This window comes from Phyllopteryx taeniolatus, chromosome 12, assembly GCF_024500385.1.
Source record: "Phyllopteryx taeniolatus isolate TA_2022b chromosome 12, UOR_Ptae_1.2, whole genome shotgun sequence".
In the NCBI taxonomy this organism is placed as follows: Eukaryota; Metazoa; Chordata; class Actinopteri; order Syngnathiformes; family Syngnathidae; genus Phyllopteryx; species Phyllopteryx taeniolatus.
Genome location: NC_084513.1, coordinates 21,401,838 through 21,425,602, shown reverse-complemented (window position 1 = coordinate 21,425,602; position 23,765 = coordinate 21,401,838). Strand labels below are relative to the sequence as shown.

The 23,765-nt window shown below is 44.5% G+C and overlaps 1 protein-coding gene across 4 annotated transcripts in view; it reads left to right on the top strand.

The window, feature by feature from the left end:
• Window positions 1-23,765, top strand: part of il1rapl1a (interleukin 1 receptor accessory protein-like 1a) — a 186,409-nt gene that overhangs the window by 127,651 nt on the left and 34,993 nt on the right. For all 4 annotated transcript variants that reach the window (XM_061792411.1, XM_061792410.1, XM_061792409.1 and 1 more), the window contains one exon: window positions 10,950-11,024. In XM_061792411.1, coding sequence (XP_061648395.1) covers window positions 10,950-11,024 — 75 coding nt within the window. The remainder of the gene's footprint in view (window positions 1-10,949; window positions 11,025-23,765) is intronic.

The following is a 23,765-nucleotide window of genomic DNA, read 5'->3' as shown; positions in this document are numbered from 1 at the left end:
AACCCCATGCCCGTCTACTACATGACCACAAAAGCTCGGACTTTGCTACTTAAGCGTAGGTTAGTGGGTTCCGACTTACGTACAAATTTGGGTTACTTTGCCACTGAAGGAATGTAAAACGGAAAGTAATTGCAGAGAGTGAACGGTGGAACAATGCTGAGGTTACCGGACTTTAAATCAACGTACACACTATAACATTTATGGTTTGATAAGGAATTATTGTTTTGCTTCTGTATTCCAATATGACCAATATTGACATTTGCGTACTACGCGGATGCGTGTTGTTTCAGGTATTTAATCAATTAAATATGATATCGGTTATGGGTCACTTAAAGATACATATGGAGTATTACTGAATTGGTTAGTTAGCAATGTCAAATGTAAAATCTTTACTCTTTAACTATGGTGAGGTTTCCTGTATACGCTGATGCGTTAAATGCGCACGCCAGGAAACGTGCGCACGCGGGACGTCCGCGTACGGTCAATTTTTCACCGTGCATTATTGATGGCGTCCGCGCCGAGCCCTGAATGAAAGGACGGCATTTGCAACCTTTTGAGGAACTTCACAGCGATACAATCCTGGAAAGACGCATGCATGCAAAGGCCAAGCAAAAGCACAAAGTGAGTGGAGTTCAGCCACAGAAGAGCTCAAGAAGGAAGTAGAAAAGTTTATTGCGAGGGGAGTGGGACAAAGGGGTGAAAAGGTATCCGGCGGGGCCTTTTTTATTGAGCGCAAAGTGGGGGGAAAAGAAATCTGGTAATTCTTTTGAGACAAAGTGAGATCAAACACTACGAGGGACGCAAGTAAGTCGAATACTAAAATGTCCAGTGACAGGTGAAAAATATGGCACATCTATCAGCGCGTTACCACGGCAACGGCGGCGTTGAACGTCCACAGGCGACAAGCAACAATGTGTCCTCGGCACAAATCTCCTCTTGAAGATCCTGTATTTCTCTCCTCTCTGTTGTCGTTATCGTTTTGTACTCATCTTTGATGTATTCGTCGTGCTGTAGGTATGCTTGCTTGTGAGCCACTTGCTGTCAACATTGTTTCTATGTATATGAAATTGATTTTCCGGCTGGCTTGCGTGCAAGCAGCGTGGGTTCAGTTCCCCTTCAGTGACGGTGTGAATGCGAGGGTGATACGTTGGCTGTCTATGTGCTCTGTGATGGACTGGCGAGCAGTCCACGATGGCAGAATCAGAATCCTCTTTATTTGCCAAGTATGTCAAAAACACACAAGGAGTTTGTCTCCGGCCGTTGGAGCCAATAGACAGGCATTTTGAAAAGAAATATTTTGGAGAGATAAAAACATAAAAACACACTACAGAGAGTCACCTTAGCCTCTAGCAATTTAATTGCAAGACGGAAGACGCCGTTTGCATTGATTGATAGCACCTACCTGAGGGAAGGAGCTGAAAGAGGTGGCGACCGGGATGTGGAGGGGCCAAGAGGATTTTGCATGCTCTTGCCTTAGTTCTGGCAGCCTGCAAGTCCTCAAGGGTAGGTAGGGGGGTACCGACGGGTTTTCCCGCAGTCCTGATTGTCCGTGTGCTTTTTTATGGCAGCACAAAACCAGACTGTGATGGATGAACGCAAGACTGATTCGATGACCGCTGTGTAGAAGTGCCTCAACAGGTCGTGCTTCCTCAGAAGCCGCAGGAAGTACATCCTCTGCTGAGCCTTTTTGAGGACGGAGTCGATGTTGGTCTCCCACTTCCGATCCTGAGCTGAGAGACTGTTACTCCCAGGAACTTGAAGGTTTCGACGGGTGACGCAGGGCAACCGTGAACAGGATACTGTACGTGGTCTAAAAAAACAAAAACGGCTGGATGGCTAGATGAATGTTAATACAATAGGTGAGTTGACCCGCTGAGCTAATGGACCTCTATTGCTAACCAAAACAGCAGCACCTACCATGGAACATGAACAGTCTGTCATATGAATTTAGGTGTGGCGATTGAAGGAACACCTTCCCTAAATGGGGGAAAAAAAAAATCGTGAATGGAATTTTTGGGTGTGGAAAATCTGAGATTTTATTTTTAGGCCGTATCGCACAGCCCTAGCGCTACATTCCATTATTTATTGTCTACATCTTTTTTTGATGGTTAGCTGAGAGGAAGCAAGTGAGGTGCAGTGCACGGTCCATTGTTGGCTTGTCTATTGGCTTATTATTCTCTCTTGAGTACACCTACTTGCTTTCCCCCCCCCCCCCCCCTTTCTATGCAAACAACCTCCAGGAAGCTTGTCATAATTCCCGTAACGTCCGTTGTCCCATTGATTCCGCCGCACTTGAAGATCAGAAGCATTGCCCGCATGCAGCACGAGCGCCTTTTCATGCGGAATGTGCAGTGTGGGCTTTTCTTTCTTACACCTTCCTCCTCTTGTCTCGCTCTCCATGGCCTTCGTCGCTCCCAAATTACATTACATTTACGTGCATCAATGCGCACAATCAAACACACGTGCACGCTTCAGAACGTTTGAACGCGTTTTCCTGGTGTGGTAGATTCCGATGCCTTTGCTGTAGGGCTATATGTACATTTGATGATTTAGTTATATTTATATCGAAACGATACACTGTAGATATACGTTCTTTAAAGTGACCTCGTTAAAAGGCGAGCATCTGTGTAACTGTACGGCTGTAAGTGTGCGACTGTATGTCGCCATATGTGTCACAGATCCCCACGGACTGTACCCAAAAAAAGAAAATTGTGTTGTTGTGTGGCAGAGACGACTACGTGTGTGTGCAAATTAGCAGAGAGAAGCATTTTGCATGCTACTGTGCCGCTAATCTTGTGCGTGTAATTACTTGTTTCATTCAACTCAATCGCGCAGTTGCTGTCCTTTCGTGCCTCACAGTAGTCTAACCAGAACGATTTCTTTGATCATGACGAGTAGGGACGGCTATAATAATTGACGAGTTGATCTTGAAGATTTTTGTGGGGGAATTGATTGTTGATGATTGAAGCAACTGAAGCGACAGGGAGTGAACAACTCGGTTGTACCCGCTCCGGCCATCATAGTCACTTAATTGGCATTCTGCACGATGCGAAACTGATGGAGAAGTGAATTTGGTCAATTTCACCATTTGAGTATTTTGTTTTTCTGTGGGAATTGTAAAACTATGGGAACAGTGAAAATTTGGGTAATATAAAAAAATAGTAACCCGCATATTCTGAATGGAATGGTTGAAAAATGCTCTTAAGGAATCCAATTTTACCTATTGTAAATCAAATTACATCCCAAATTACAAGTATATTTGATATTTAGTACACATTTGTGATGCAATGGTTCGTATGCAGAGCAATACATCAAGTATTCGGAGGCGTGCCAGTCTCTGCTGTCCGTATGTTTCAAGCTACTGGAACGCCATCTGACGGAAAAATAACTTTTCTTTAAATGTCTGATAACGGGGGGTTGTGTAATATATAACTTCGATAGTGCGGTATCGGTACTTTTCAAGGTGTATTATTAAATCATATTATGATTTTTTTTTTTTTTTTTTTTTTGGCTTTGCGGGACAAATAATTGCGTCGTACGAATTATGCTAAACAACAAGTGACCTCTCCGAAAAGATCAAATAGCCAACTAAAAACCAAATTCGTATTAGTCAGCAACCAAGAAGTAGCTCTCAGTTTTAAAAAGCTCGGTGAGTGCAACACAACTCCTTCTTGTGTCTAATTGCTTAATTGTTGATTAAGCAACAAAAATAATCCCCCCCAAAAAGATATTTTGCAATCAATTTTAAAGCTGAATACATTTGTGATTATTTGATTAATCGATGGAATAATCAAGAGAATCAATGATTCCAAAAATATTATCACGAATAATAGTGACAGCCCTACACAAGTCATTCTTGTAGCTGACAACATCAAACAGTTCTATTTAATGAATATATTCATAAATAATAGGGGGAATATTACTTTACTTTTCCGAATCATTTGCTGTTGTCGTTAATGCTCTCTGGTTCATTCGTTTTCGTCCCCAAGATGTCAATCGATCAAGATTCCAACCCCGGTTGACTTTACTGCTCCCTATTTACGTCTTTCCATCCGCAGAGATTGGAAAAAATTAACGGTCTTATTTTGACAAAGGAGAGAGTCAAAAGTTCAGGTAAGTATGGAGTCAAAGTAAAAAGTCATCAGACAATAAATACTCAAGTGAAGTACAGATAACTGAAAGATCCGCTGAGTAAAGTCAGTAAATACAGTCTCACCACTGTGGAAACATGAGAACAAGTTGCATTTGGCTATCTATGTATTCCGAGGATATTTTTGCGTGTGCCGGCGAAATCATCAGTGGAGTCGTGCAAGTGGCCGACAGGAGTGACGGGCACAATAGTGACGGATGCTTGAGGAGAAATGATGCTTCTCCAGTGGAGCTTAGCAACCTTCGCAGGCTCTTTGCCTCAATGCTGATTGAAAAGAGGCAAGAGGAGAAGGCAATTTCCCCAGTAAAGGACAGCGCAGTCCTGTGAGGCTGGGAACGTCCGCCGCACTGTGACTGCAGAAGTATTGCGCCCGTTGTCCGTCGGTATGCTCGCACCTGAATGAGCTTCTCTCTGCCTGCCAGCCTGCAAAGAAAAAAAAACCAGGGTCCAAGCTTGAAAGAGTGCTTGCTGCATGTGCCCCAAGGAGGAATGTTGAATGTGGGCATGTCTTTTTCTTACCAGGATGCCATATTCAGTCGTCTGAGGGCCATACCGAATGTATGGAAAAGTATGATGCAACAATCGAATTTGGAATCATATATATTTATTTACAGGTGAGCATTTGGTGCAGAGACCCTCTTGAAATTGTTTTCTTTTTCATTTACAGTCAACCCTTGGTTATGGGGGAGGGGGTGGTACGTTCCAGACCAACATGTGATGAAATCAGCCATTTAGGGACAATATTAAAAAAAACTATATATATATATAGTTTTGGCCGTAAACATTCTTTGAACATGTATTAACTCATTAAAACACACCTGAGCTAATTAACATACTTGTGTAAAAAGTATTATTTAGCTTCGGTCCTCTCTCTCACAATTGTACAGTCCTCCGAACAGAATGCAAAGTGCTCGCTAGCTAGTTTGTTTGTCACTCCTAGTTGAAATCTACTGTAAAACCTTCACAGAAAACAAACTGAGTCATTGTATATTTAAACATCAAAATGTTGACACAAACCACATCATTTTGTCAAACAAAAGTGCGCTAGCTTAATGCTAATATGTAAGACATATGAGTCACACTCAGGTCAGCAAGCGCTAATCTGAACCGGGGCGTCGGGATTGTGAAAGGAACCCTCGGCCAAAAAGTCCAGAGCGTCTTGCACAACCCCACAAACGCTAGACAAATCTGGCAAGGAATTCAGTTCATCATGGATTAGCATCGTACACGGTTTGAGGTAAGGAAGTCCACCCGTGCTCAGATGAGTAAGTCCTCAGGCTTGAGGTAGCTGTCTTCACATTGACCCTCATAAGAGTCAACATCCAGAAAGCAGCAGGTCCTGATGACATTCCTGGACATCTGCTAAAGGAATGTGAAGACCAACTGGCCTGTGTACAAATGGACAACACTTCGCTAGATCAGGCTATTGTTCCCACATGTTTTAATTTAAGACTGCTACCATAATTCCAGTAACAAAAAAAGCCCATTATCAACAGACTGCCATCATGATCATGAAGTGCTTTGAGAAGCTGGTGAAGGATTTGACCCACTTCATTTTGCGTGCTGACCAGCTGCATTTCCATTCGGTTTGTTAGATGCAAAGCCATTAACTGAAAGCTCTCCAGAGAGTGGGGAGGACTGCAGAGAAAATATACGGGACCTCTCTTTCCCCGGTTAAACGCTTTGCAGATAAACGATGCGGTGTGGCGAGAGCACTCTGCTCACCACGAATCCAACACACCGACAGCGTGCACAGACTGTTTAGCCTGCTAGCCTCTGGCAAGAGGTTCTGCAGTATCCTGTACAGGATCACCAGGTTCTGCAATAGTTTTGTACCACACATCATCAGATTGGCGGCACGGTGGCCGACTGGTTAGAGCGTCAGCCTCACAGTTCTGAGGTGCGGGGTTCAATCCCCGTCCCCGCCTGTGTGGAGTTTGCATGTTCTCCCCGTGCCTGCGTGGGTTTTCTCCGGGCACTCCGGTTTCCTCCCACATCCCAAAAACATGCATTAATTGGAGACTCTAAATTGCCCGTAGGCATGACTGTGAGTGCGAATGGTTGTTAGTTTCTATGTGCCCTGCGATTGGCTGGCAACCAGTTCAGGGTGTACCCCGCCTCCTGCCCGATGACAGCTGGGATAGGCTCCAGCACGCCCGCGACCCTAGTGAGGAGAAGCGGCTCGGAAAATGGATGGATGGACATCATCAGATTGTTAAACACCCTCAGATTCATCCCCCACACGTCACTTTCGCAAATCACAACTCGAGTTTCTGTCACAGCAGAAACTCAGTTTGTGCAATTTAGTTTGGATGTGACTGCAATATTTGGACTTTCTTTTATGTTTCTGTACCTCCTGTCTTCTTCTTCCACTCCATTTCGACAACCCTGTCATCTCTGCTCACACCTTTGTTTTCTGAATTACATGGCGGCCTGGATGAAACGGTTGTAGGTTCAGCACCCCTGATTTAACGCTCAGAACATTGGCCAAAGGTTGACCCGAAAGACAATCTAATATGCAGAAAGAAATCTGAGATTCTATGGGTTTTCATTAATTTGTACTTTTCCTCGAGTTGGCCACTCAGAACAATTCACCCAGAAAAGTCCACAGCGTTTATCCACCACTGTGCGCTAATGGGACTCTAGATGATTGATCTTACCGCTTCTAGTTACAGAGTGCTTCCCTGTTTTCAGCATATCTACATGGATGCCTGCACACCCCGCACTACTGTACATTGCATTTAAAGGCAACACAGAGTGCCGCATCTCAGGATTTGTGATTAAAAATACCCAGAAAGACCTTATCTTTAACGGTTTTCAAAGCAGAGACTCATCCATTTATCGCTCCGTTTATGCCAGCTCCCTTCATAGAGATCGGATCGCAATCAGTACCATGGTCACAGCGTTTAAGATTTAGCAGAGATATTTTGTGTCACCTTGCGAAATTACAGAAGAGAGCACTCTGTCATTACTGACACTATATGGGCAGTATTTAGATATTTAGTGAGAAGTCAACATCCACCAAAAACATAGCAACACCTTATTTAGAATACAAAAAAATATAAAATAAGCAACCCTATGTAGTTTTTGACATTAGCTATTTTTAAACAACAAACACCAAAGTTAATTTTCACACATGCAAGACGCAAAACAGTTATTAATGTTAATTACAATTTGAAACGGTTACATAAACGGAAACATAAAAAAATGTTGGCACTGTTTATCAGCGAGTCATAAACCTTTTCATCCCAACTTTCGACAAAAGTTTGGAGTGCGCCGATGCACGTGATTGTCATCCATCAATCCGTACTTTTCCTCAAAGCGCTGACACGCTGCACTTGGTTTGGGCATTGCCCACAAGCGGGGGAAGGATGCAGGACGGCGCAGTGATGACAGTGGCATGGGGCAAGCTTGCCCGTATTTGGCGCTGGTTGCCTGGTGCCCGCAAATCAACTATATAAATGTATTTGTTTGTTACAGTAGAAAGTCCTGGATTTGTTAATAATAAGGAGGATGAGGAGACGAGCAGTTGCTTGGAAAAAAAAGTTGATCCGATTCGAACAGCACAGCAGGATCTGGGGGACTTTTGGCTCGTCTGCGAGCCACAGCTTATCAAAACCGCTTTACTTCAGGCGATGCAGGGAGCACTTTGACAGCCAGTTGGAAAGAGTTAAAAGGAGTTACAATTTGCCAAACATTGGATTGTTCACACACAACTGCAAATATCAAATTACGAACTCACTTTTCTCCTCCATGCTGTAGAACCAAATCTCTTGCTGTTGTCACACTTAAATCACTTCACCACCATCTCTTCTATTGGCTGCGCTGAAATGTTGTCACACTGATGCTGCTGTTGCGACAGCTGGTGCCTGCCTGCTGTGTCACCAGCCTACGTTGCACTGCAGCACCTACACAATGAATGGGTTGGTTGACGGCTCACTGCGCAGTGCTAAGTGCAGAGTGAAATTGTGTCACAATGTGATCAATCAGCAATCAATTCCACAAAACCCATCCAATAATCGATTATTATGTCCATCCCTACGTTAGACAACAAACTAATGAGACTAAATCAACAGCAGCCATGGTTGTTTGACTGAATTGCTTCCATTTGCAATTCATCCAAAATCAATTTGACACAATCGGTCAAATACTCACTGATCAATTTGACTGATCAACTGTTATGCCTGATAAATATCTTTAGATTATTTTGTCGACAGTTGCGCTTGTCGCTTGCCCTCCCCCGTCCTATCCACTCAACAGCTTGTCCTCATTTGTTTGCCCAGTGCATTAATGAGCTGTAGGATCACACATTGTGTAAAACGCTTTGATGTGTAATTAAAAGTGTATCTGTTTGCTGTCGAATTGCCGATTAGCAGTGCAAACAGTTGTGCCTAAGAGCCTGTGACCGCCCCTCTTGTCTACGTCACCCGTCTCCACCTTCGCTATTTACGTACGAGCAGGTGCTCATCATAGCTGAAACAAAAGCACCAACGCTGGCCTGGTTCTTTCTTTTCTTTCTTTGTTGAACACTCAGAGCAATTTCCAGACAGGAAAAAAGCCTTTAACTGATCAATTTCACCCCCTACGAGCCATGTATTGCGTACCATTTTGCTCAAAGACCAGCAAGCAAACACTGCATTGTGGACTTCTTCCCAAAAGAGCTGAGTTTTCAAAGGGCTTGTTAGAGAGGTCTGGTAATAAGTCCGGAGAAGAAAGCTTGTGAGGACACTCAGAGGAAGCATCTTTATTTGGGGTGGTGGCGGGAGGGCGAGGGAGGCCTAAAAACGCTGCCGTTGCAAATTCACCGCTTCATAATTAGATATGCCTGAAAAGTATGCTGCCGGGAGTCGTCTGTTTTATTCAATGCCGGCTTCTTTTTTTATCGCTAAAGTGCAAATGTGTGTGTGCTCAAAGCAATATAGCCGAATAAAAATGTTGGTCTGGCGAAGGAAGAGGATAGTGATGAAAACGCGGCATCTAAACAGAGACCCGGCCTTGTTACAATCACCTCTTAACTGCTCGGTCTTGTACAAGCCCAATTCCAATGAAGTTGGGACGTTGTGTTAAACCTAAATTAAAACGGAATACAATGATTTGCAAATCATGTTCAACCTATATGTAATTGACTACACTACAAAGACAAGATATTTCATGTTCAAACTGATCAACTTTATTGCTTTGAGCAAATAATCATTAACTTAGAATCTTATGGCTGGAACACGTTCCAAAAAAGCTGGGACAGGTGGCCAAAGAGGAAAAAAACCATCCGGACTGTTATGGACGCAAAGTTCAAAAGCCAGCATCTGTGACGGCATGGGGCTGTGTTAGTGCCAAAGGCATGGGTAACTTAAGGCACCATTAATGCTGAAAGGTACATACAGGTTTTGGAGAAACATATGCTGCCATCCAAGCAACGTATTTTTCATGGATGCCCCTGCTTATTTCAGTAAGACAATGTCAAACCACATTGTGCACGTGTTACAACAGCGTGGCTTGGTACTAAAAGAGCCTGCCTGCAGTCCTGACATGTCTCCCAATGAAAATGCGTGGCGCATTATGAAGCGTAAAATACGACATCGGAGACCCCGGACTGTTGAACAGCTGAAGCTGTACATCAAGCAAGAATGGGAAAGAATTCCAGCTACAAAGCTTCAACGATTAGGGTCCTCAGTTCCCAAATGTTTATGGAATGTTGTTAAAAGAAAAGGTGATGCAACACGGTGGTAGACATGACCCTGGCCCAGCTTTTTTGGAACGTGTTGCAGCCATCAAATTCTAAGTTAATGATTATTTGGTCAAAACAATCAAGTTGATCAGTTTGAACATTAAATATCTTGTCTCTGTGGTGTATTCAATTCAATATAGGTTGAACATGATTTGCAAATCATTGTATTCTTTATCATTTGTATTTATGTTTAACACAATGTCCCAACTTCATTGGAATTGGGGTTGTAGATACAACGAAAGCCCTTTGTGTTCTTTGACCCTCCCTCCCGTCCTCACACAATGCACAATTCCTTTTAACAACAGTGAAACTGCTCCATGTTGTCAACGTTTCCCGGAGGAAGCGGCAGCTCGCGTGCCAAACCCACGATGTCGATTTTGTGCGTAGAAGCTCCAAAATTAAAAGAAGCCAAGGTCCACAGAACAATTGTCGGAAGTGCATCCGGAAAAGAGAATTGAATCTGATTTTGTGAAGGGAAAAAATAAAAATAAAAAGCTATTTAAAAAAAACAAAATAAGAGTGAAAATTGCACCACGTGCAGCATTTGTGCTTATCTTTTTGGGGGTTTGTTTCCAGAAGCTTCTGGATCTGAATGCTCTTCTTCAAAACCTTGTGTCCGAATGACTTTAATCTGTCAGGCGGAAGCTTCTAGATGAGCAAGCATTTGCACAGTGAAGCATGTTTGCCATATTTGACACTTGTGTTGTTACGATACTTGCATTTTCCCACCAAATTCTGGTGTGAAGTCAAAACAAAGAGTTGTCAATCGGGAATATAGTTGGCCACATTTGTCCGTCACATTTAACAATTGCCCTGCAATTATCTGGCGACCGGCCAAGGGTGCAGTCTGCTCTTCTCCTAAAGTCAACTGGCAGAGTCCTGTCATGACTCTGAAAAGAACATGAAAAAGAGGTGATAAGATAAATCGAAAAGCCCTAAATGCAAACGTTTGCAGGATAAATGTTGAATAACAATCCTGAGAAAACGGTTTCCCATTTTCTCGCTGTTTTTTTTCTTTTTGTTTTTTGTTTTTTCTCCCTGATGATGTTAAAGTGTGTCCTCTCTCCTTTTCAGCCCCTTTGACCGACAAGCCACCCAAGATCCTGTTCCCCTTGGAAAACAAGATTAGCAACATGGAGCTGCAGCTAGGTAAGCTTTGTTCCACTGCTATTAGTAGCTGTGTCACTCGCACGTGACACTCGACAGACTTCATAAATCCTCTCCAACGCGCCTGAGGGTGCTGGGTGACACCGGTATTTGCTGGTAAAAGAAATGTGAAGGTGTTTTCTAGAGATGGGTGTTATAATACATTCATTGATCTTTAAGTGTGAAATTGATTGTTGATTTATTGAGTCTTGAAGCAATTTAGGCAAAATAAAGTCTACTTCTTGGCTGCAACCAGCAGAGGCACTCCCACGCTCAACTGTTGTCTAAGAAAGACAAAATAACGTAAATATGAATGACTTACAAAAAGGTAGGGATATTGACCCTCATAGGTCATTTCATGATCAATCACAAATGCACTGCTGTGTAATATTTACAGGTGAGGTTTCTGTAATCTTTTGAATGCGTATGTCCAACTGTTCAATCATTCAGTACTTTTTGCAGAGCTTGCCGTTCTTTAATAAGGACCCGAATGGCAAAATTCACAACAGGTGTTTTATTCATGGCTCGACCAATGCATTTTCTGCTTCGATGAGAATTGATCATTCCGTTCACATTTTGATATCATGAGACCAAGACGACACCAGACAGTTGTTCTCAGCGGGAAGTGGCCACTGATCTTAAAGGCAGAGAAGCGGACGTCTTTGGAAATGTGTGCAATGATGGATCAAATATCTGTTTGGAATTCTGAACTGAACGAAACATACGGAAACAGTAGACAGTTGGGAACATGACATTCAAAGTTTAGAGGACACATTATGTTCACCCGTAATGGTGGTCGTGCATTTTAGATTTCACCTGAAAGCAGAATATCCAGAATCCAGAGCAGCAGAATATATATATATATATATATATCATATAAATCAATCCATTTTCCATTTAATCAAAAATATGCAATTGATATGACTCCCTGTTCATAGTGTTTTCCAAGACCCCCGGGCTATTTTGTCAACAATGGCGAGCCCATATGGCGCCTGGGTTCCATACACCCGTTCACCACATGGCGAGGCGGCCGCTGCCAATTGCCGTTGTTTGTCTTCTTCTTGACGTGGGGTCAAAACATGGCCGACCACGCGTGAGCTCGCATGCAGCATGGGCGCAATAGCGTGCTGCTTCCTCTCCGGGCCCACGCTGCCAGGCGCATGGCGCGGGCCTCTCTGGTGAACGATGTCTGTAATGCCGAGGCACATCACGCAAGATGGAGAGGTCTGAAAAGCTGATGAGCGGCGGGGGTCTAGACAAAGACAGCGCAATGATTCACCGCGAGTTAAGCTTTTTGTCTCCCACCTCACGCCGCCAACGCAGAGCAGGGAGCTGGGCACACAGTTGGCTGATCAAGAGTGAAAAATTGCTGCCGTTGATAAACTGACAGGTTCAGCCTCGCATGTCAGCACAGCCACGCGTGAACTGGGTGAACAATGCCGAGCCTTCTGCCGTTGCTATTGTTTGCGCTGAGATGCCGGGGACGCGTGTTGCTGGAGTAACCTCAAAAGTCGAACAGTCGAATTGTTTTTCTGGCACACTGGTTAACCTCAGATTTGAACAGTAGAAAAGGACATCTACCACTAATGTGGTGCAAAATGTTAAACGGAACATATGGAAACTTGAATTTGGCATGGCTTGTATCCAAATACTGTAGTCGGGTCTCTGGAGTGATTGCCCAGCCACCGACAGTGAAATTACACCACCGAGTAAACCTTTATTTACGTCTGAAAATGTGTCTGTGAGCGAGCCCTTCTGCACTTCTGCACTTCGTTGTTACATTACAGCGGGGGCTAGCTTTACTCGATCACCTGCTGAAGATCACTGTCGACACAGTGGGGGCAAGGCTCTTGACTAAGGACTCGCTTTTTGTTGTTGTTGTTTTTTGCTAGGAGTACAGTGGCCCCTAACTCATTTTCGGGGCACGAGCAGAAGATTAATGTGCGCACATTGTGAATCAACTTGCAAAGTAAATATTCACATTTTCTCTCATTTTCTCTGAGTGATACTTTGAAAATAAATGCAGAAACTACAATGTTTTAAAATCACGTTATATTGTGTTTTGACACAAGATAAATGTGATAAACAAGTTATACAGTTTAAATACTACAAATGTAGCGTTAACGTTTAGGGGGGCACTGCCAGTACTTTCAGCAAGTTTCGTGTTCCTCGCATGTTGTGGATATCAAAAGCAGAATTTTCAGTTGATTGAATTTGTCTCCCTGAAATACCTAAACCAGGTGGACACGGACAGCCATTAATCGTAAAACATTTCCTGCCTTTTTTCGCCACGATCATTTCCTTATTGTCAGGATTTATCTATTTAGAATCAGAATCAGAATCATCTTTACACAAGGAATTTATTTGTCTCGGGTAGTTGGAGCCGCTCCAGTACGACAACAGACGGTCAGTCAATTGACAGAGAACACTTTGGAGGCAGAAAGACATTGAGAAAAACGGATTTTTCTTTCTTTCTTTCTTTTTTGACAATTGTGCAAAAAGATGCAGAGTCCTCTAGCAATTAGAGCAGCCGGAATGACTAATATAGCAATAGTCCGGTGCAATGACCATTGTGCAAAGGGCGTCGAGACGTCAAGGAATGCACGCAGTTTAAAGTGACGCGTAGTGCGATCATCTGGGACGATGTCGATTGTGCAAATGTTGCGGATACTCCTCAGTCAGTGTGTAAGTGGTGTGTGTCTCCAAAGACGAACAAAAAACACAAAAACAAAAACAATACTAGACAGCGCGTAACTGTCTCGTTTAGTGCAGAGGTTAAGGTTTTAGATTAGGTAAAAAAAAAAAAGTACTACAGGAGAAGAAAATATACATCCTGTCACGCGCTGATCCACCACAGACTCCCTGCGGCGTGTCCCACATCAGGTAATTATTTGACAGCAAGGCTCTTTTGTCTGCACACAAGTTCTCTCTCCCACCAGTATTTACTTTTTGTTTATTTCATCCCCCCTTCCTTAATATTTGTCGAGTCACGCCCCGGGCAGCTTTACGGAGGTGCCGCGACAGATTTACGGTGGCCAGAGTGCGCAGCGATAGGGATTTTGAAGTTGCACATGGAAGGAGATGAAGAGGGAAGCGGATGGGCAGAAAAATGTGTGCAGTCCGCAGGAAGATGAATGGGCAACCCTGCCAGGAAAGACGGGGGGGGGCCATTTTCATCTTGGATGTCGCTGCAGCCACTGCGCTTCTCGAGAAGGCCCAATCACAACTCGCTGGCTTGATACGATGTCAATAGACTGCGGCGCCTGTGTATTGCAAGGCGATGGACGACAAATCCACTGAAATGACTGAGAGGGTTTTAGTTTTTTTTGTATGAGGTCTAAGAAAATATCTTGTTATATCATTGTTGAGAAGGCATCAATCTCGTGGGTTATGGAACCTACACTTAATGTAGCGCATTTGAATAAATACAAAGATCAATGAAAACGAGAGTGATTCATTATATTTGGAGTCTTTGAGTCTCTAACTCTTTATGAACTGCATAAGCAGTTTTAAGTGAAAACACAAAACGTTTCGGTTCAGGGAGAGTGCTTGTGTTGTGGAGTTACGCGAATACAGATAGGCTCATCGAGATGTTAACATTAGATATTTTTCTTGTAGAGCGGAAAGTAAACTGTCATCTCATCAAGCACAACATCGTCGCATTGGCGACAACCTGGCGATGCCTGCGCCGCTCATTGCCAATGAAACAGCTAATGTCGGTGTTAATAATAATATATAATCAATGTAATATAATGTATATGTGTATATATATATAATATAGTGTCAGTGACTCATGTCACGCGAAACCTTAAAACATACACGTGTAAGACTCTAGGTGACTTGCATCAGGCAGCTAGCCAGTCAGTAGCTAAGTAGCTCGTGGCTAATCGAGCACTGTCTTTTTTGTCAGTGCTCCTTCTTGTAAAATGGCGCAAATAAATGCAGGATACTCGTCGTACGGGCCTTCCAAATGAAAACCATTAGAGCGCCAAACATGACTGCTCTATACTCCGCACTAGCAGTCCGCAAACTTTGACTTTATTACGAAGCGCTGGCTCGCTGCGCGAGAATCACAAAGCCCTACTTTTGGAGAGGACTGCTGATATTTTCTCTTGAATGCAGCTTTCTTTTTCTTGGAAGTGGTTGGCTCTTCTACATCTGTTTTTGGGTTATCATTGGTCTTTTCCTCTTTCTGGAGGACCTCTCCAAAGACATTAGTTTTTTTATTTGGGACTATTTTTGTTAGCAGCCTGTGGTCTTACTTTGAACCACTCCATCATCAGAGGCGACTTGGGGAGTGGAGGGTGGGGACTTGCAACAAACACCAACCATGCTCTAAAATGAAATACGTATCATTGATTTCAAAGATAGGAATACTTGAATCTATTAACAAAATGTAGCAGAAACAACTAAATATAGCAGCGGCAAAAAATGGAAGAGTGTCATTATATTGTGCAATATCGTTCTGTCTCTTTGCGGGCCCCAGTCGCAAATGTCCCATGGACCGGTAGCGATCCATGGACCGTGGTTGGGGACTGCTGATCCACATGAGGGCTGGTCATTATTTCCAACTATCACGGCACTGAAACCATCGACATAAATGATTTTTTCAGAAAGAAAAAACAAAAGTATTGCTCAAAAGCAAAGCACCCCTTGATGCTGGCTGAAATGACGAAGCTGATTTCGCACTTCACGACAGTTGTTACCATATGACATATTTTCCCCAGAAAACTCCAAATGTTGTGAGCGTCAAGGCATTCGAGAGTTGAGGCTCCGTCGTCACTTCCGCTTGGTTGCTGCTTTGGTCGCTGATATTGCTGCGAGTCCCTGCACTGCTCAGGTGGCACGAGCGGCCCTTCGTCGCAAACTGGCTGATCATTGTAACTGACTGAGGACTTTTACCGTCCCCCAAAGCAAACAGATGGACACATTGGAGCGGCAAGTAATGAAAGTATAATTTCACAGATTGGGACGACAACAACATCGCTCATGTGTTTGCCATCTGCAGCGGCACCGCAACTCGGAAGATGGCCGATTTCCCCCGCATCGCTCCCATCTATCTTTGTCATCTCCATCTTAGTCACACCCGCAATGCCGCGAGCGTCGTTGTCGGGACGCCAGCGCCTCGGATGCACGTTTTCCATTTCAATCGGGCAGCAATTAGCAGATTTGCTTGTGTAGCCAGAATAGATCCCGGCAAATCTGCGGATTGGCTGCGAGCGCAGGAAGGTTAATGTTTATGTCAACCTTGGCGCTCATTCCCACACTGCAATGTGCAATGTGTTGACTGTTTTCCTCTTCCAAGTTTTCCAAAGCGATTTCAAAGCAGCACTAATATCCTTAATAGACATTTTAAAATTGCAATTCAGCTTGTTTGGATTCGCCATTTATTGGTCGTTTGGGCGCTGCTGGGAGATTAGGAAAACAGAAAATCAAAAAATAAACAGTTTTTACAGTATTTGCTTAAGTCTCTATACACTAAAATGCTTCAGCATTAGTTACTTTTTGATGTGTTTGTAACAATTCTCACTTGAATTGCTACTGTCAATGGATTGAATGCTATACTACTATTGTGGTTACATAGTGCAGTCATGTAGAACTGCATTTCTGCGTTTGTTACTGTTTTACGTTGCTCGTAAAAACCTGCATTTGACCACTTTTTGCGTGTGTAGCGGGAACCGAGTCCACCTGGCAATTTTCAGCCAGTTTGGAAGAGTTTGAAACAGCGGCAGGTCATTCATAACATTTATTTAAAGCATAAGTCATATTTTGATACGAAGATTGTTCGAATTAGGAAACAAAAATGCCCCAACCAATTTGGAGCAGTCATTAAAAGTTGATATCTACGCGCATATTTAATCTACATTCGCAAAGAAATGTCAAAGTTTTCACAGTTTGTAGTTTCAATTTCTTTTTCCCAAAACGTTCGCTTTCAGCCTGTCCTCTTTTTGGAAATGACCTCATTGTCGGATGCGCGTCAGAAGCTGAGAGCTGTGCCTCGACCCACGCCGATGTTCAGCGGCTCCTTTGCCTGTCGCAGGGGTCACTCAGAGCAGACTCCTTTGACTCCTGTTCTTCACCTTTGATCCTGGACACCCGCTTTTTGACCGTGCTGTCGCCTATTGCAGCTTCGCACATTTGGGACAGCCACAATCACTTTTGACCCAACAGGGCCAGAAGGTTTAGTGTCGGATGTTTAACACGATTGTACCGCGTTTCTCGCATTCCCTTACCTACCCAATGCCGTGACTGTGTGTGCTTTCACGCAGTAGTACATACAGTATCCCTTGATTTTAAGATGTGTTACAACATCAGTGCTAGCGTCTGGCGTGACCTATAAAATGCTTTCGACACAATACGTGTGATAAATTGACCACCCGTGTTCTGCCTTTCCGGCATTTCCTTACAAACTGGCACATCCCGCCTCTGCTGTTGCTCTGACGGTGGGGCTGCCAGCTCGAGTTGGTTCCCTAATTCCGTGTTCCATTTACACGAAAAACAAGGACTTTTCCATCCATTACAAAAGAGGATTTCTTTCCCCTCAAATATCTTGACGGGTTGCCCACCGTCATTGCCTCCTCCGCTGGTCACGTCATCGAGGATCAGACGGCTGCCTGAAGACTGTTGACGTTGCGGCGTGCCCTCTTCCGTCCTCAGCTCTCCCGTAATCTTTTCCTGTCCCTCTTGTCTCCTCATCGATAGTGTGACAGCGTTGTGTCTCGAGCACAGCTGCGACATGTCACCCAACCCCGGCGAGGAGGTGGAATTGAAATTGACTTTGCTCTGGAGAGTTACACCGGGGTCAACCCACAGCCACGTCTCTGAATTGCCTCTTTTCACGTTGATGCTCTCTATCTGCTCACCTACACACACATTCATTGGTCCGCTTCTCGAGGTAGCCTATCTCAACTCGTTCTCTCCGGGGCTTTTTGGTCAGTGGACATGTGGTCGAATGTCAACCACAATCGGATCTTCAGTTTGTTTGGCTTTTGAAACATTTTTTTTCAACAGTTGCCATTCTAAAACATTTTGAAGCACTGTTACGAAAACAAGGGATCGAGACATATGGTCATGCCGGAGTCTTAACCTCTTAAGCTGGCACTTTTTTCAACATTGCCACCCGTAGCCAAAGACAAAGCAAAACACAAAGTTGGGACACATTAAGGAGTTGATTTTTTTGTTTTGTTTTTGGAGGGGGAAATCAAAATTAGGAAAGAATGAACAATGATGTTAAAAAATAAGTGTGTACATAGAGGCAGAACTGACAATTATGTTCTGTTTTTCAATGTTCAGCTGTTCCAGACTGATAAGGAGTTACTGGCACCGTAGCTTAGGTTGACGTTGTTGCCGTTGACGTTTTCATTGGTTGGCCTCATTTTGAATGCCTTTGCAGTTTTTCCTACAGTGGTGCAGTATGGGACCTCAGAGAATACGAATGAATGTTAGTTTAATCATTTTTTAAAAAAAAATAATAAAAATAAGCAACATGTTTTAATTAGATGCAAATGTACTGCTATTTTGTTTAGTCATCAAAGAGATTATCTGCTGAGCGTGTAGAGAGAAAAATAGCGCGCACAAATGCATTGCAAAATTGAAACTCTCCAACTCTTAGTGTGTGCTATTGTTACGTAAACCGCTTTTACCGTGCCTCTCCTGCTTTTGGACTCCTTTGTGCCAGGGAATGCAGGGATGGGGCATGAAGTTTGACACGTTAAGGGCAAATGTCAGCGATTTACAATATGGCTTAATTAGATGCAAATGAATGTAACACTTTTATTTTCGTTCTGGAAAAAAAGAATGGCTGGTGGAGTGAAAAATTGCACTCGCAAATGCATCATGCTTTAATTGTGTTGGTAAAAAATATATACTTGGCCGTAAGGGGTTCAATATTGGATTAAGAGGTGCAATATTTTCTATATCCTTGGCTTACCAATGCAACACCACTGTGTAAAATAGCTTTAAATGTCATATCGCAGATGTGCGCGACTTTTTGGTCCCTCGGTCGCTCGGTGACCCGCGCTGCCCGGCAGTGTGTCAGCAGAACAAAGCGAAAATGTTTAAGCGTGTGAGCGGTCGTCATTTTTCACCGAGTAGCGCGGGAGAAAGCTGCGGCGTAATAAATGAAGCGAGAGCGACACGGTACGGGGCTGACGGCAGAGAGCGCGAGAGACAGGGGTGATGGGGTTAGGGTTGAGGGGCGATGCCAGGATGCACAGAAACGTGCGAGACAGACACAACGCAAAACTGTGCGTCACATCCAGACGCTTGTTTAGCGGTCGCTTGACGTTAGCCGTGCGAGGAAACGCAGAAGAATGGGGGGCGTTTGCTCCCCGAGGCGGCCGCCTGTCGCCGGACTGTCAGCCGCTGTCTTATAGTGGCTGTAGTTTTACAGGCCTGTCCGGCATGCCTGCCTCTAATAGACCTTATCAGCAGCCGTTGAGCCGATTCAGCGCCTTGAATCGGTGGCAGACGCTGTCAGCGCGTAAGAGCCGTCTGACTGGCTCCTCGGTCCGCTGCCCAATTAATGTCGTCGTTGGCCTTCCTGGAGAAAAAAGATGAGTCTCAGAAGAGGAGATGCATGGCAAAAGTTTTGGCGAGACAACTTTCTTCTAGGCGGAGTGTCATGGGCTTGTTACCTTTAAGAAATACTCTTTGCAACATTTCATAGCTGGAAGTAATTTGTTGGATGACTCATTTGCCTTTACATGTCAGTCACGCCATTGGTAGTGAAGTTATTCACATAGCTGTCAACCGGAGTGGGAACAATGCAGTGGTTGTCCAGGTAGTCCGACTTTCCGCCTAATCTTGTTGAGATATGCGCTCGCTCCGTGGGAAATGTGATGGTGTTGGTGTGGGGTCAAAATGCCCCTCAGTCACTGTGAAGAACTGGTCACCAGGCCAAGGTGTAGGCCACCTTTCCGCCGAAGATGGCAAGGACAAGCCGTTAGTTGGTATCGGTGGCGTGTTGCCCGAAGCCTTGTATTTACTGTTGTCCCATTACTAACGAAGTGGGTCACATAGCCACAAGGTCAAATCCTCCTTGATACCCCATTCACAATAACCTTGAGGTTGAATGTCGACAAATCCAGGGTGGAGTCCGCCTTTTGGCATAGGTGGCTTGTTTCCAGAAGTCTCACATATTTTATTGAACCAGTAGTAATGTAGTGGCAGCAGGGCTCAAATCCCACTCAGTGTCCAATTTACATTGGAATCACCGAGGCAAGGAGCGCCGAGTTGAACTGACCTTGTGGTAAAGGTGCATTCCAAGTGATGTGCCTCCGATGTTTGTTGCCAGAACGTAAACTCCGCACAAAACGGCTTTACCAGTTTACTGTTCGGACCACGCCCCCAATGAGTTCATCTGACTGGCCTGAGCTTACTTAACAATGTCTGTCAAAATGGATATTCGGTCTTGTCAATCAAGCGCTTTGTGTATGCACATACAGTACCGTATGTGTGTGCGTGTTATTAATAACCCCGCCATTATCCAGTTTGCTCAGAGCACTCTCGTTGAATCAGTCACCGGTAAAGGTTTCTTCCCTTTTAAGCGAGGGCGATGTCTTTAAAGAGAAGTGATTTAGGTAATGGTAGCTTTTACCTCGTCTGCATCTGCTGTCGGGGCCCACTGACAGGTAATCAAAGGGAAGGCGCGCCCTACTCATCCCCGCCTCGCTCTCTTTTTTTTATACAACAAAGGCAGATAGGAGGAAAAGGCAGCATTCATGAGATTCGACTCCTGCTCGAGGTTTTTCACTTTCCAAAAAACTGTCACCTGGAAGGATAAGCGCATATCTTCCGGTAAAGCAATCAGTAAGAATCGGAGAGGCTCCGGAAAAATGGTGCAGTAAATTTACAGTCATAGGAACGGCTTGGAAAAGTTAGAATAAATGAGGAGAGCGGGGATGGCGTTGGCACTGGAACGACACGCATGAAGTGGGAAGCGAGTAGGGAAAAGGCGGCTTTGCCATTCACTTTGAAGCTTGCTCTACTTCTGTCTGCCTTTACGTAACAGACAGATGAAGAAAAACAAGTGCCACAAAAAACAAGGCAAGGTGCAAGGGGGAAAATGAACTCCCAAACTCGGGCCTACTGATGTTCCTGACAATCGAGTGGCAGCGTTTGGACGACAAGAGTTTGACGCTTAGCTACACAGAGCTTTGGTGTTGAGTACTTCATCGTGGACCAAAAAACAAAAAACAAAAACAAAAAAAACACACACACACAGAGGCAGATCGTCGAGTGGTGCCGAGAGATGCTCGAACGCCGCGTTCGCAGAGAGGAATGCTGGACAGAACGAGATGAAGAGACCCAGAAACAGAAGAAGGGGAAGGATGAACAGATGAGAGAGGAGGAGGCTCATCCCCAGAGGGCTTCCTACAGTTTTCCTCCTTCTATGTTTGCCTCGTTACATAAGATCTGATTGCTCGGCTCGGCCGAGGCCCTTCGCTTCGTACGTAGTCATCTCGGTTCATTAGTACGATATGATAACAGATGATGAACGACAACGAGGAACGACTCAAAAGGTGAGGCTGCCTCGAGGGACTCCTAAATAGTAAACACAATTTGCTGCTTAACGACGACAACGACACCAAAAGGTAAAAGATGACTAACAAGCAGGATCCCCAGGTGTCATGAAAGGCAGTTTTCCAGCCACCTGGCAACATGCAGTTGCAACTTTCTCTTGGGCAAAATCTCTTCTTGGGTTTTCATTTTCTATCAACTACAATGTGGACTAATATGGAAAGTGGTCAGCACATGCCTTTTGCTCGTACTCGTGGACCTGGTCCATCACAATCGTGAGCAAGCGTAACCTTAGCATGTCATAAAAGGTGATGCTTTAAAAGTCCTCCCCACGTGGACTTTCTCCGGGTAGGCTACTCGGGCTTCCTCTCACATTCCGAAGCACGCATGTGACACTTTGCCCAAAGTGTGAATGTCATTGGTTGGTTGTTTATATGTGACCTATTTCGGGTGTAATAGGCTTCAGATCAAGATAACTAGTTTCTGTGAGGAGTTATTCTCCCTGGGTACTCCGGCTTCCTCCCACCGTCCCCAAACAAGCACCACGTTAGCTTTCTTTGACGACTTGATAGTCTCAGCCTCCCCGCAATTTGGTGTTTACTCAATAAATCCTGATCGGCCTCGTTCTCCCACTCTGTGGCGTGAAGTTCCATTCGCAACTTGAACAGCGGGACATCATTATGGCGCGAGAATGTTTCTCATTGAATTAAACAAAGATCATACAGAAACCTTGAAAGACACGAGCAAACTCTGGAGCGCTCTTACTTGTACTGAAAAGTGGACTCTCTACAGTGGAAATATTTCAACTGCAAACCATGCTGCTGGGTAGAAAGTGAACTCTGCTTGGATGGGGACCGGCTCCTTGTTCCCCTAAACAGGATAAATGGAATGTAGGCTTCCAAAGAGAGGTAGAGAGAGATATTAGTCTACAGTATATGGTACAATCCATGTCTGTCATAGGAGCTGGATCAGCGCTGAACAATTCCTTGAAAAGTGGGAGAAAAATGATCTCCTGCAGAGTGTGAACCGGGAGAAGACCATGTTGAGTACGAGTGGCGTGAAGGAGTGGCGAATGCGAGCATACAGAGGACAAAGCTGTGCCCCGCTGCCTTGCAGCAAGCGTTCATTGACTCCTCGAGCTGGACAAGCTTGCGGTTAAACACCCGAGAAGCACCTGGAGAGCGAGACGCCGCCGCTGTGCCGTCTGCTGTTGTCAGCGAAAGGTTTGATTCGGAAACCGGAGGCGGCGCACGACCGAAATGTGTCTGAGTTGTTGTATTTCCTGCGGCCGCATCGTTCAGCAGCGGGAGGAGTCGGCCGGCGAGCCGGCTAAATCCACAGTTGTTGCGCTGAAGCGTGCGATGCCCTCATTCTGCTCCGCTGTTGATTTTCTTATGACGATCGATCTTCTTAATGCCACGATCGCCCACACGGCAGCTTACGTTGCTATGGAGATGGGGAGATCTGCACCGAACGGCTGCCTTGGGAAGAGCGCGCAAGTGTGTGTCGACGGCTCATCGTTAATTGTCATTTGCGCTATGCATCCTGAGCGCAGTCGGTAATTCGAGAGGCGCAGCATGGGGTAAATAGCTTTGACTGCTTTACAAGGGCGTTAATGGGCTCTCTATGGCCGTCTTCACCCATCCAGCCTCTCGGGCCCGCTAGTTCCGCAAGACGAGGTCAAAACGTGCAGCGGAGTGTCATTTTTTCTTTTTCTTTTTTTTTTCTCATTAAAAATAATACATCCACGAGGTCGAATTCAAGGCGGCAGGATTTTGTGTGCGTGTGTGTGTTGTTTTGTTTTGGGTTTTTACGGGAAGTTGTTTCATCTTTTAAAAATAAAAGGGGCTTTCGCAGTGCCATTAAAAAAAAAAAAATAAAAAAAAACGCCGGTTGCTTTTGTGGACTGCCATGACTGATGACTGAGATGCAATACAAAATAAACCATTTGTCACATATTCAGACTTACTGTCCTACACCTTGCTCGATGGTCATGTGATTCTTGCTCATAGTTTATGATGAAATGCAATTTGTGTTGATTTGGCTCTTTATTATACTCTGTACGGTTAATTATGAAAATGGAAATGTTAAATCTGGAGTTTCTTCTCAGAACATTGCACCGCTTTTAGCGATCCATTGACACTCCCCTGATGGTCGAACTGACGAAAAAAGATGGACACCGGCTGAGGTTTTTTCTCATCCCGAGCTCGAATTTACCCAGCA